This window comes from Petaurus breviceps, unplaced genomic scaffold, assembly GCF_028583685.1.
Source record: "Petaurus breviceps papuanus isolate PSGF00001 unplaced genomic scaffold, PetGlider_PUasm1.0 90594, whole genome shotgun sequence".
In the NCBI taxonomy this organism is placed as follows: Eukaryota; Metazoa; Chordata; class Mammalia; order Diprotodontia; family Petauridae; genus Petaurus; species Petaurus breviceps.
Window position 1 is genome coordinate 4,281,494 of NW_027187281.1, and position 12,867 is coordinate 4,294,360.

At 36.1% G+C, this 12,867-nt stretch overlaps 1 protein-coding gene across 1 annotated transcript in view; it reads left to right on the forward strand.

The window, feature by feature from the left end:
- Window positions 1–11,815, forward strand: part of SUCLA2 (succinate-CoA ligase ADP-forming subunit beta) — a 37,122-nt gene extending 25,307 nt beyond the window's left edge. Inside the window, exons 7-11 of the mRNA XM_069063686.1 lie at window positions 58–219; window positions 322–464; window positions 7,232–7,352; window positions 7,792–7,880; window positions 11,042–11,815. Of these exons, the coding sequence (XP_068919787.1) occupies window positions 58–219; window positions 322–464; window positions 7,232–7,352; window positions 7,792–7,880; window positions 11,042–11,116 (590 nt within the window). The 3' untranslated portion in view covers window positions 11,117–11,815. The remainder of the gene's footprint in view (window positions 1–57; window positions 220–321; window positions 465–7,231; window positions 7,353–7,791; window positions 7,881–11,041) is intronic.
- The last annotated feature ends 1,052 nt before the right edge of the window (window positions 11,816–12,867 follow it).

Consider the following 12,867-nt stretch of genomic DNA (forward strand, 5'->3'; position numbering starts at 1 on the left):
AATCATTTGTCTTTGACTCAAAGTTAAGATTATGTTTTCATTATTCTTCCTTTTAAGTGCTGTGTATGGATGCGAAGATCAATTTTGATTCTAACTCATGTTATCGTCAAAAGAAAATCTTTGACCTACAAGACTGGACTCAGGAAGATGAGAGAGACAAAGAAGCAGCTAAGGCAGATCTCAACTATATAGGCTTAGATGGAAACATAGGGTGTTTAGGTACTGTATATATGTATATATATATATTGCATATGATTGGTTAATATATAATTTTTGTTTATATGATTTGTAAAATCTATCCTTTCCCCCCTCCTTTCACAGTAAATGGTGCTGGTTTGGCTATGGCCACAATGGATATAATCAAACTTCATGGAGGGACTCCAGCCAATTTTCTTGATGTTGGAGGTGGTGCTACTGTTGATCAAGTGACTCAAGCATTTAAACTTATAACTTCAGATAAAAAGGTAAGAATAGGACCATGTTTCATAATTTAAATAATGGAATCAAAGAATAAATTTTTTAAAACAGATATGATTAAACTAATTTAAATTTTGGTGAAATTTGGAATCTTCTGACTTTTTTTTTAGAGGAGAAATTAATCCTGGAAAGTGAGACTATTCTCATTTTAAAACACCTCTTTCCTTTTCCTGGTAGCATATTAAAGGTAATAGTAGATGGTTTTTCTCTCTGTTAGTGTTTATTCATTAGATTTGAAAAAGTGGAAGGTATACTTTGACTTTTGTAGAACATGTCCTAAACTAAAGAAAAATTGAAAGGACATTAAGAAAGAATTAATTTAACGGCTCATAGAATGTCATGTGGTTCTTCCTTTCATTTTTAGTTAGGACCATCGTAGAAAGTAAATAATCTTGTATTTATTGTTTGTTTGGGAGGTAATAGTGGGGTAGGGAAAAGGCTTGAGAAAGCTACTTCTACCAAAAACAATTCTTCTAAAAGCAGAGCATCTATTAAACACTTGCCTTGCTGATAGTTATTTGAAGAAAGTTTGGGAAGCAACAAGGAGGACTAATATTTAGTTCTGGAGACATAATTCTGACTAACAAGTTTTGTGATGTTCTTGCTAACCTTGGGAGAAAGTGACTGTGAATCCCTAATAGTAAATGAAGAGAATCGTAGACATATTCTCTAGACATTAAGATAACTTATTGCAAAAAATATTGAGAGAAAAAGATACAGACAGATGAGCAGAGACTCTGAAATGGAATATGACTCAAGGGAGATGGAAAGTCCTGAAAAAATTCTAAATGCATAGTTGAAAATAACTCCAAAGAAATGGGAAAGGCACAGGTATCTTTTGTTAAGCACTTACTAATAAATTACTAAACCAATAAACATGGTTGCACAGTGAGGTCACTGATGAGCTGTTTTTAAAAGATGGAGGGAAGGACTCAATCAAGGAAAGATTCAAAAGAATGCAGTGAATAGTGAATTTGCTATCAAAACATACTGAGACTATTAAAGTTTTTATTAAGCTATACTTGGACCAAGAAGATCAGAAATAAACTTAATTTCGTGAAGATGTTATATCATTAAGAGATGACAATAGGCAGAAATATTTTATTTACTTAGTTTGCTTTTTTCTTTTCTAAGGAGAATGATGTTCAAACTGGAAAGATTAGAATCAACATTATTATCATAGGCCAGTGAGCTTGACTTTGATTCTTGGCAAAATTCTAGAACCCATTATTAAAGGGATGGTTACTGTGTACCTAGAAAAGGAAGAGTGATTACAAAAAAGCCAACGTGGCTTTACGAAGACCAGATCATGTCAGACTAGTCTTATTGCCTTTTTTATTTTATTTTTTTGGACAGGATTACTAACTAGATAGATAGCTCAGTGGAGTGATATAGTTATTCTTATGGAGAGATATGAATTGAATGATATGTAGACTTAGGTAGATCTAAAAAGTAATTATACTAACAGGTTTCTGTCAAGCTAGAAAGGAGGTCTTGGAGGACCCCAAGGAACTATCCTTGATTGTTAAACATTTTTTTTAAATGACTTGGAAATGGCATATATGACATACTTGTCAAAACTGCAGATGGCACAAAGCTGTGAGGGATAGCTAAAGTTTAAATAATAAATTTAGGAACCTTTTCAGGTGTTTGTCAAGAAAGTTTTCAAGTAAAGAACTCTTTTTAATTTGAACAAAGGATCTCTTATTTTGTTATGCTTTCCTCTAATGCAAATCAATCAGCCTCTCTGTAGATAACTCTTGGGGAGTTATCGGAGGCACACGCAGGTGAAGTGACTTTTCTAGAGTCATCAGCTAAGCATTGGAGGTGGGGTTTGAACCTAGGTTCTGATTCACTACACTACCTTTCTTGAGAACAAGGTGGCTCCTTCCCCCAAATTAATGAAAAAAATGAAATGAGGGGCAACTAGGTGGTACAGTGAGTAGAACACCAGCCCTGGAGTCATGAGGACCTGAGTTTAAATGTGGCTTTGACACACTTAATAGCTTTGTGACCTTGGGGAAGTCACTGAACCCCAATTGCCTTTCCTTTTCCCCTCCAAAAATACATGAGATCAAAAACAAAACAAAAATAGAATGAATGATGTATACAAAACAATGCAAAGTTGAAAAAAAGTAGAGCTACAATCAGTAAATATATATTCATTAGAATTTAAACTATACATATACTTCATTTTTCATATATCCTGTATATGAATACAGTCATAAGGACTGGAGTAGGTTATGTTATTTATAAATTGCCATTGGCGTGTGTGTGTGTGTGTGTGTGTGTGTGTGTGTGTGTGTGTGTGTATTTTTCATTGTCAGGTTGGTTAAACATAACTTTGTGGGTAACCCTGACAGCTAGGTGGCACTGTAGATACTGTTGGACTTGGTCATAAATACCTGAGTTCACATCCCCCGCTAGACGCTGACTAGCTATGTGATCTTCTCCTAGTCGCTTATTTTACAAGTTGTGAGAATCAAATAAGAACATATATAAAGTGCTTTGCAAACCTTCAAGTGCTATAGAAAATGCTGCCTATTATTATTTTTGTTGTTATTAGACAAAATTTGGATCCCATATACTATCCATGAACCCAGCTGAAGAAGATTCTCTTTGACTGGGCATCTGAGTAGACCTTTAAGCTTAATAAAGGCCCATTGTCTGATTTTTCTAAGTAGCCTGTTGTAAAGGACAGACAGTGCATTGGGTTTTGAGTCAGAAGATCTAGCTTCAGATCTTAGATCTGTCACTTTACTCTTTGGTAACCTCGGTCAGATCAACTCAACAAGCATTTTTTAAGCACCTACCCATCTACATGCCAGGCTCTTGGTAGGTTACTTAACCTTCAGGACCTGTATAGTAACATTAACAAAAAGCTGTTGATAAACTTGGGCATTGTCTCTAGGTTCTCTTGCAGAGTTTGGTATGCTGTAGGTACTAGATATGGATATTGTTTAAATGTCTTATTAACAATGCATTTGTAGTTTACATAGTTTCACCTTATTATTTGGCTTCATTGTTGGCACAGTTGGATGTGTATGTGTTACTGGCTCAGATGACACATTATCTTTTTTCCAGGGATCTAGCTAGTTTCAATTTCACTGACCTTTTTTCATGAGTTGTTCAGTCAGTTTGTGACCCTTCTCCAGCTCATTTTATAAATAAAGAACTGAGGCAGAGAGAGTTAAGTGACTTGCCCAGGGTCACACACCTAGTAAGTGTCTGAGGTCAAATTTGAACTCAGAAAGATGAGTCTTCCTAACTCCAGGCCCTAGCAAAGGTGTTTGTTTTATATTAATGTTCATTTTTTCCCCCTTATTTTGCCATACCGGTGGCTAATTTTATTATTAAATACAGTATTGTACATGTTGAACTCTTATCTCAGATCATCCCTGGATTTTACCATATTGTTTTAGATGAGAGAAGAAATTTAGTTGTTATATTGAACTAAATTCCTTTTTTGATTTAAGGGAAAATAGGTATATTATAAAGTATTCTACTAATTGAACTTGACCTAAGGGCTTTGCACATAAAAATATTCCTGAAAAGTTATGTGTAAATCAAGTATCTTCATGTCAAATCATAAATCCCTCATTGACCTCCATTATAATTTTAGAAACATGTTCCTGTGGGGGAAATGGCAGCAGTGTATAAATGTTAGGATTCTTAAATGTGATTTTTATTGTTTGACGTACTATATTCATTTTAGGGTTCTGCATTTTAGGAAAAATCTTGCTGGAGCATGTCCTGAAGAGGGCAACTAGATTGGTGAGAAAATGAAATAATAATATGCTATATGAGGATTGATTGAAAGAATTAGGAAAGTTTATCTTAGAGGGTATCATTGGAGCAGCTAAGTGGTACAGTGGATAAAGTGGCAGACCTAGAGTCAGGAAGACTAAGTTCAGATCTGGCCTCAAGATACTTAATAGCTTTATGACCCTGGGCAAATCACTTAACCCTCTTTGCCTCAGTTTCCTCATCTGTAAAATGGTCTGGAGAAAGAATTGGCAAATCACTCCCGTATCTCTGCCAAGAAAACCCCAAATGGAGTCTCAAAGAGTCAAACACAACTGAAAAATAATCGAACAAAACAATCATGACAGATGGAATATGAAGAGCAGTCAGGTTTGATTTCTTCCATTTAGATTCAGGGAGGGCTAGAAATTACAGAGAGATAGAAGTGTGCAAAAGTATATTCTGTTGTGGTCAGATTATACTAGAATCTTGTTCTGTATTAGGTCCCACATTTTAGGACAAGATGGAGCATGTCCAGAGGATGATGTGAAGACAGAAGGAGCAAATGCCATATGTGTTATAAGAGCATAGATTCAGAACCGGGAGATCTCTTAGAAGTCTTAGGATCATAGATTTAGACCTGGAAGGGATCTTAGAGGCTGTCTAGTTCAGCCTCCTCCCTTAATAAATGAGGATGCTGAGGCCCAGAGGGCTGCAAATAGCTTGACAGGTAATAAGTGTCAGATCTGGGACTGGAACTTTAATTCTCTGATTCCACATCCTGTAATCCTTCTACTATGTCTCAGCAACTCCCAAAGATCAGTTGAAAGAACTGGAGTTTAATTTTGAAAAGAGATATTTGACTGAGGATGGGAACAGGGAGAGTAAGGGGACACAAAATTCCTGCTTTCAAGTACTTGAAAGGTGGAGGAGGCATTACCTTTGTCTTGCAATTCAAGAGGCAGAACTAATACCATTGTGTAGAAGCTACAAAGACAACTATTCCCCCTTCACTTCCCTGGCCTCAGTTTCCTCACTTGTAAGAAAAAAAGGGCTTAAAGGGGAAGGACCTTCGAAACCACCTAGTCCAATGTTGTACTTTTTTGACCTTTTGAACAACAGACTGAAACATTCTGAGTTTAAATGCCATGAAAAGTATATACATTTATGAAAGTATACACTCAGTTGTACTCTAACACTTGTTCTGAAAACTCTTAATTTGTTGCAACTTGATTGGTATATCAGGGAAACTATTTCAGCATAATGTGAATTTTGTGTTTGCTTTGTAAGCTATTTCATCAGTGAGAAACAGCAAGAGAACACAGAAAACTGTACCACTTCCACAAACAAACTAGGTCTTTTTCAAGGTCGTGTCATATTTATTGTGTATCTTTTGGTTCAGAAGGAGCTGTGGGCTGAGGAGGGCAGGTTCAACCCTACCTATCCCTTACCCCATCTTCCAGCATGGCCCCAAGAATTTCTGCTCACCAAGGCTACTCTCTCTTCAGCAGTGACTTGACTTTGCCAATTTAGGCCCTGTGGGAGCTGGGGCATCAGACCCCAGCTGGGGTCTGAGACCGCGGACACTACCATTGTTATTCATTGTAATATTTATGTATTTCTTAGCCATTTACATGTATAAAACTCTGCTTCTGTTTTAATTTGATTCTTCTCTTTTTTAAATGTCACTGACAACGTTTTTGAGTGTTGTGCTAACTAACCCCAGTTTTTATTGAGTGATTTTTGCAGGGTGATTTTTAGGAGCACATATGTCACATTAGCAGAACTGACTGTATTTCAAATAAATATTCATTTAAAATAAAAAAAAAAGAACTATTCCCCAAAGTGGAATGGATTGCCCCAGGAGGGAGTGAATTTCTCATAGTCTAGAGGTAGCTTGGTGGTTCAGTATATAAGCACTTGATCTGGAGTCAGGGAGAATTGAGTTTAAACCTAGTGTCAGACAGTAACTGTGTGCCCCTGGCAAGTCACTTCACCTCTGTCTGCCTCAGTTTCTTCTGCTATAAAATGGAAATAGTAATAGCATTTGTCTCAGAATGGTTATGAGAAAATATTTTTAAAGCACTTAGCACAGGACCTGTGTTTAAGCATGGTAGGCACTTAATGCGAATTCCATTTATTCCAATAAGTGAATGCTAGATAATCATTTTTATTAGACTTATTGTTTGGGTTGGACTAGATGATCTGAGAGATCTCCATGAGCCTTTGTTTTAGAAAGGATTATGTACATATAAATTTCAAATGATGAAAAGTGTATAGAGGATGTCAGTTTGGTCTGTACCATAGTAGTAGTAAACAACTTTTAAAGCAATAAATGAATGAATAAAAGAACACTTACTAAGCATTATGTACCAAGCACTATATTAGGTACAAAAGATACAAAAGCAAAGTTGAGACTGTCTTTGCTCTTAAGGTGCTTTTGCTTTTAATAGGAGGAGACAACACCTAGGGGAATGGTGGCTAGGGAGGGGTGTTTTGGTTAGAAATATCATAGAGATGGCAATGGAACCAAAGTGGAATTGATTATAAGGGGTTCATTAGCAGCATCAGTATTGACTTGATTATGGTTACAGAGTTGGAAAGCCAAAGGATAAGGAAGGGACATAAACAAGGCAAGAAGATTGACTGGAGTGCAATGTGAAACACAGCTGGGGTCAGCTGGGATCATACATAGTAGACCATATGATGCACTCACAATTCAGGACCCTCTGGACTCCAGTGTGGATGGGAGTTCAGGAGCTGAGAGGGTTAAGTTATGGTCTGTGGTCCAGAGAGTCCAGAAAAAGGATGCATATCAAGGTCCAGTGGTCTTGAGGGTGTGGTGGCAAGGCAGTGTGAATTACAGAAAGAGGAGGATAGAATATAGAACTAGTCCAGGACTGACCAGATATAGTGAGATCTGTGACACCAATCCAGGAAAGTACAGGCTAAGTAAAATCCACATTTTTTTTTTTGTAATTTTAATCTCCCAAATATACTTTATTTACAGGTACTAGCTATTCTAGTTAATATTTTTGGAGGAATCATGCGATGTGATGTTATTGCACAAGGTATAGTCATGGCAGTAAAGGATTTGGAAATTAAAATACCTATTGTAGTACGGTTACAAGGTGAGTGTTCAAGAAATTTTAAATTTATTATATGATCTATAATCCCTTGAAAATCATTATCCTAGATAGTTTAGCATATTGAAGAATGTAAGTGCTTTTAAGTGTGAGTTCCTTATGAAACAACATAGATGAATATAAATGTGTAGAATTCATTAAATTATTCTAGCATTTAGGGCAAATATATTCACATCTTATTTCACAATGTCACTTTATAGATCCCTTAATTTTTATGAAATTTGTGAATTAATATCTTGATTTTATTGCCATAATGTAACATATAAAGTAAGGCTTTTGAGATTGTCTTGTTTGATTATAAACTTTTAGATTACCTGACTACTGTGTTTTGTCTCAGAAAGTTTTGCTTGTGGAGTGTATAGTGACAGGAATTCTAAATATTTGTATAGACATTTGAATACTTTTATATTTGATTCTTCCCCAGGTACACGAGTTGATGATGCCAAAGCATTGATAACAGATAGTGGACTCAAAATTCTTGCTTGTGATGACTTGGATGAAGCTGCTAAAATGGTGAGCAGATGTTAATGGTCTAAAAGTTGCAGAGTATATCAAAATTTTGTAAAAGTTTGTCTCTATATGTTGTGGAAAATAATGGTAGTTCTTTTACAGTAACATTTCTTAATTGAATTTCCAAAAAAAATTGTTGGCACAGTATTAAATTCAATATTCTTTAGTGACATAAGATAAAAATTGGTGATTCAGTGACTGTATTAATGACTTCTAGTAAGTCAGACATTGTTTAGTTTGGAGTGGTTGTGAACTTAGAATGCTTTTTTTTCCCTTCCAAAAACAAAGTTAAAACAATAGAAACCAGGGAGGCCAGGTGGTGCAGTGAATAGAGCACCAGCCCTGGAGTCAGAAGGACCTGCATTCAAATCTAGCCGCAGACACTTGACACAATTACTAGCCATGTGACTTTGGGCAAGTCATTTAAACCCATGTGCCCTCCAAAAAGCAAAAAAAAACCAAAACAATAGAAATCAGAGATGGCAGTGAAGCTGAATCAAAGTCGATTAGCAAATCTTTGACAGTAGCAGTGCCAGTATCGATTTGATTATGGTTACCGACTTGGAAAACCAAAGGGAAGGGAGGGGCATTAGCAAGGCAAGAAGATAGCATTTGTAGAAACAAAGTTTATACAAATTCTTTGTAGGAGCCTGGTTCTGTGGCAAGTTAAAAAAGAGTTCTGGAGAAAATCATGCTATTTTGTCTTACAAGTTTTTAATATGAAACATCACACAAACACAAATACATATTATGTGTGATAGCTTTTTGGTCTTAAAATAGACTTAATTTCCTCCTTTGCCTCAATTTCCCCAACATTGTTTATTCTAATATTCCATAGAAAGGCAGAGTAACATAGCAGTGTGGTCTTTAACAAGTCACTTAACCTCTATGTGTGTTAGGCAACTCCCTGTAATTTATCTACTAGATAATAGATGGATTGAAATTTGCTTTGATGGAAGGTGTTCTCATGCTGATGAAATCCAGTGCTTAGCCCAGAGCCTGGCACATAATAGGCACTTAATAAAAGTTTATTGATTGATTTTTTTTTTTGAGATTATGGCAAATTTCATTCCTTTAGATCCCCTTAGATAAACAATAAATTTTAATCTATTTAATATTCAATAAATTTCAAGTGTTTTGTGGCCAAATTACGTTAAGAAATCATGAGCTTGGGGCGGCTAGGTGGTACAGCGAATAGAGCACTGGCCCTGGAGTCAGGAGGACCAGAGTTCAAATCCAGCCTCAGACATTTGATACAAAAACTAGCCATGTGACTTTGGGCAAGTCACTTAACCTCAACTGCCCTCCAAAAAGCAAAAAAAAAAAAAAATCATGAGCTGGAAGAATATGTTTTTTGTTGACTTTAAAAATCAACACTTTTAGATATAAGAGCTATAAGATATAACCAAGATATAGCAACCATCTAGTATAAGTTAGAAGCCTTTTGGGGGTGGGGCATTTTTTCTTAATTCTGTAGCATGCTACTGTAGCCAGAGGGTCTTATAGTCATGAAAACTTGAGTTCAAGTTGTCCCTCTGATAGTATACTAGCTGTGTGACTTAGCACAAGTCACCCTCTCAGTGCTCTTGGGCAGTGGCATCAAACTCAAATAGAGAAAGATCCCTGCTGGCTGCATATTGACTTAGAAAACCACAAATTCACATTACCTATGTTAGATTGTATTTTTATTTATTTTGTTAAACATTCCCCAGTTACATTTTAATCTGACCTGGCCCTGTGAGTTTGACACTTCCGTTCTAGGCAACTGTCCAACGTAAGAAGCTGCTTTAGTGTCTGGAGTTTCTGCTCTGGAGTTTCCCTCTCAGGGATGGAATGATTGATATGAAACCTCTATTCCTCTCCCTTCAAAATAATAATTCCCTACATCGTTAGATAATTGTTTTTGCTGTGCTTACTTCTTGCATAAATCAAGCAATTAACATTTCAAAATTTTAACCAGTACTCTCTTTCTTACATTATTTTCATTTGTGGGAGTTGTAATTAAGTTAAATAAAGTATCTGATGCAAATTCACTAGGTAAGTTCTTCTCCCTTGTCTGCTCTATGCGAATAAACATTGACCTCATAGAACATTTTTTTTTTCTGAGCTTATGTACTTCTTTGGACCTTTGTGGCTTAACCAGTCCTATGTAGATGCTCCAGGATGCTTACTTTAGAGCAAAGTTACAGAAGGAGCTTGAAAACAGTATAGCCTCTTTATAGAGCACAAGCTATTTGCAAATAGTTGAAAAACCAAGTCTGGTAATTGAGAGGAGGTTAGACTTGATGCTTAAAGTAGCTGGGAGCCATGTGAAGTTTTTGAGCAGAGTAGTGACATGAAATATTTCAGGAATGATGTGGGATGAATTGAATTGGGATAAACTGGTAATAGGGAATGTAATTATTGCAGTAATCTAGACATGAGATAACAAGGCCAGGGCATGGCATAATGCACTTTGGGAAGAGTACTGATTTATAATGAGCACTAATACTGAGATCATAGAGGGAAGGATAAGGGAAGAAGAATCAGCGGGATTTAGTGACCAAATTTTGAATAAAATAGGAGGAAAAATGAGTCAAAGGTAAAATTGAGATTTTTAATTCTCGTAGAATATTGGTATTAGCAGATTAATAGATACAGGAAGGTTGTTCAACTTGAGGTGACAGGAGAATGTTTAAGAGGAAACATCAAGGGGTGGCTAGGTGGCACAGTGAATAGAGCACTGGCCCTGGAGTCAGGAGGACCTGAGTTAAAATGTGGCTTTGACACACTTAATAGCTGTGTTACCTTGGGCAAGTCACTTAGCCTCAGTTGTCCTGCCCTACCCCCTCCAAAAAGCAAAAAAAAAGGACACATCAAGTGGGTCTTTGGAAATAGAGGATTAGAGGTCTAGGGGCTAAGTATTTATGACTTAATGGCCAGTAGGCAGAATTTTGAACTCCTTGAACCTAACTTAATTACATTTGCTAATGAATTTGGGAGTAATAACAATTTAGGAATAGCTCCTTATTTTTTTGCAGCTACGTCCAGGTAATGCCTGACTTAGAAATAGCATGTTTGAAGTTGAGTACATACCTAAAATTGTCTTTTTAAAAAATTTGATTATTTTGTTTCTTCTCTTTTTGGAAATATTTAACTCACAAGCTGTTTTATTTTTTTTTCAGGTGGTAAAGCTCTCAGAAATAGTCACCTTAGCCAAACAAGCTCACCTGGATGTGAAGTTTCAATTGCCAATCTGATCTGGGACTGCTATGACTTACTGAAAGTGTTCAGTGTTCTATATTCTTTGAAATACTGTGTTCTGTGTTTTTTTTTTTCCTTTTGTGTAGTTGGAGGCTTTAATTGCCTTCTGGGCACACAAACTTTAAAATATCTTATCTACATTAATTTTACCATCCAGAATGGTCAGTTCATGTGAAGAAAGTGTAATGCAGCAATCTGGTTTCCTTTGTTGCAGTCTCCTTCAGCTTCTTCTATAAAATGTCACTTGCAGTATGCCTGTTTGTTATCATCAGATACGAAGCTTTTCGGTTGATAGATTCCTGTGAATGCAATCTGAAGATAAACTTTTATTTCTTCTAGTCTTAGTGATAGGTTCAAAAAGTAGTCTCATATTAAAGGAAAAATGTATTGAAATAATGTTTTATATCAGAGGTGATTATCTTCAATACCTGTCAAAAGACCTACCAATCATTATTTATAAGCAGTACTTTCAAACACTCCCCAGAGAACTCCCTTACATATCTCAGTGAAGTGGCTAATTATTTGGACATTATATTTTAATCACTACAAAATACTGTAGCACTGAAAATCTCATGATTTTGTGGTGCTATTAATGAGCACTATGTAGTTTTGTATATGAACAAATAAAGCATATTTACTGAGGGCTTAGCAAACAAAAGAATACCAATTTAAATTAATAAAAGTCTCCCAAAGTGGTTCTGACTACTGTTTGTTTTTGTCAGCCTTTAAGTTTAAAAAAATAATTTAGACAATAGAAAGTTCCAAATTCATCTTTGGCATAAGCAAATGTAAATATTTCAAGGCAGCATGGTGTAGTGGCTAGAGGACTAGATTTAGAGTCAGGAACAATCTGGGTTCAAACTCCCAATTCAGACACCTAATAGTTAGGGTATCCTGGCAAGTCACTAAACCTTTTTCAGTCTCACTTTCCCCATCTGTAAGTTGGGGTTTGGATTTGATGCACATTTATGGTCCCTTCCTGTTCTATCGTTGTGGTCTTATAATGTAGTGATTGACAGATCTTATGGACTTGGGTTGTTGGGGGGTAAGAACAGTCTGACATCGTAAGGCTGCATGATAATATATTGAAATTCTGTTGTTAATATTGGACCATTTTATGGTGTGTTATGTTGTATGTGACACACTGTACTTTTGCTACTGATTGAAGGCAGTCTATGAAATACAATATTTATTTGTTTTCTATGTGTGTATTGTCTTCACTATTGAGCATAATGTTGCTATTTAATAAATGAGTATTTTGGAAGGGGCTATGTAATAGCTGTCTTTCAGTCATCTTGCAAGGAATGTCAATAAATATTTTTTCTTATTTACAATTTGATTAATTTTAAATGCTAACAATTTTGCCATATGATTTGCATTTCTACTGTTTTGATTAATTGCCCTTATAGCCCTTTATATTACTTTAATGGGCGTGAATTATGTAGTCAATGTGGCAAGTAGGTAGCATACTACATAGAATTCTGGGGAGTGAGGAAGAGTTGAGTCAAATCTTGCCCCAGACACACACTAGCCTTGTGACCCTGGGCAAGTCACTTAACCTATATGTGCCTCAGTTTTATTTTCTATGAAGTGTGAGTAGTAATGGCACCTCCCTCAAGGTTGTTTGTGGGGGTCAAATTATGTCTGCCTGTCTGAGCTGTCTGTCTCTTCTCTCTATCATCTCTCTGCCCTCCTACCTATCTTTCATCCATCCCTTTGTCAACTACCTACTTACCTGCATGTGTCT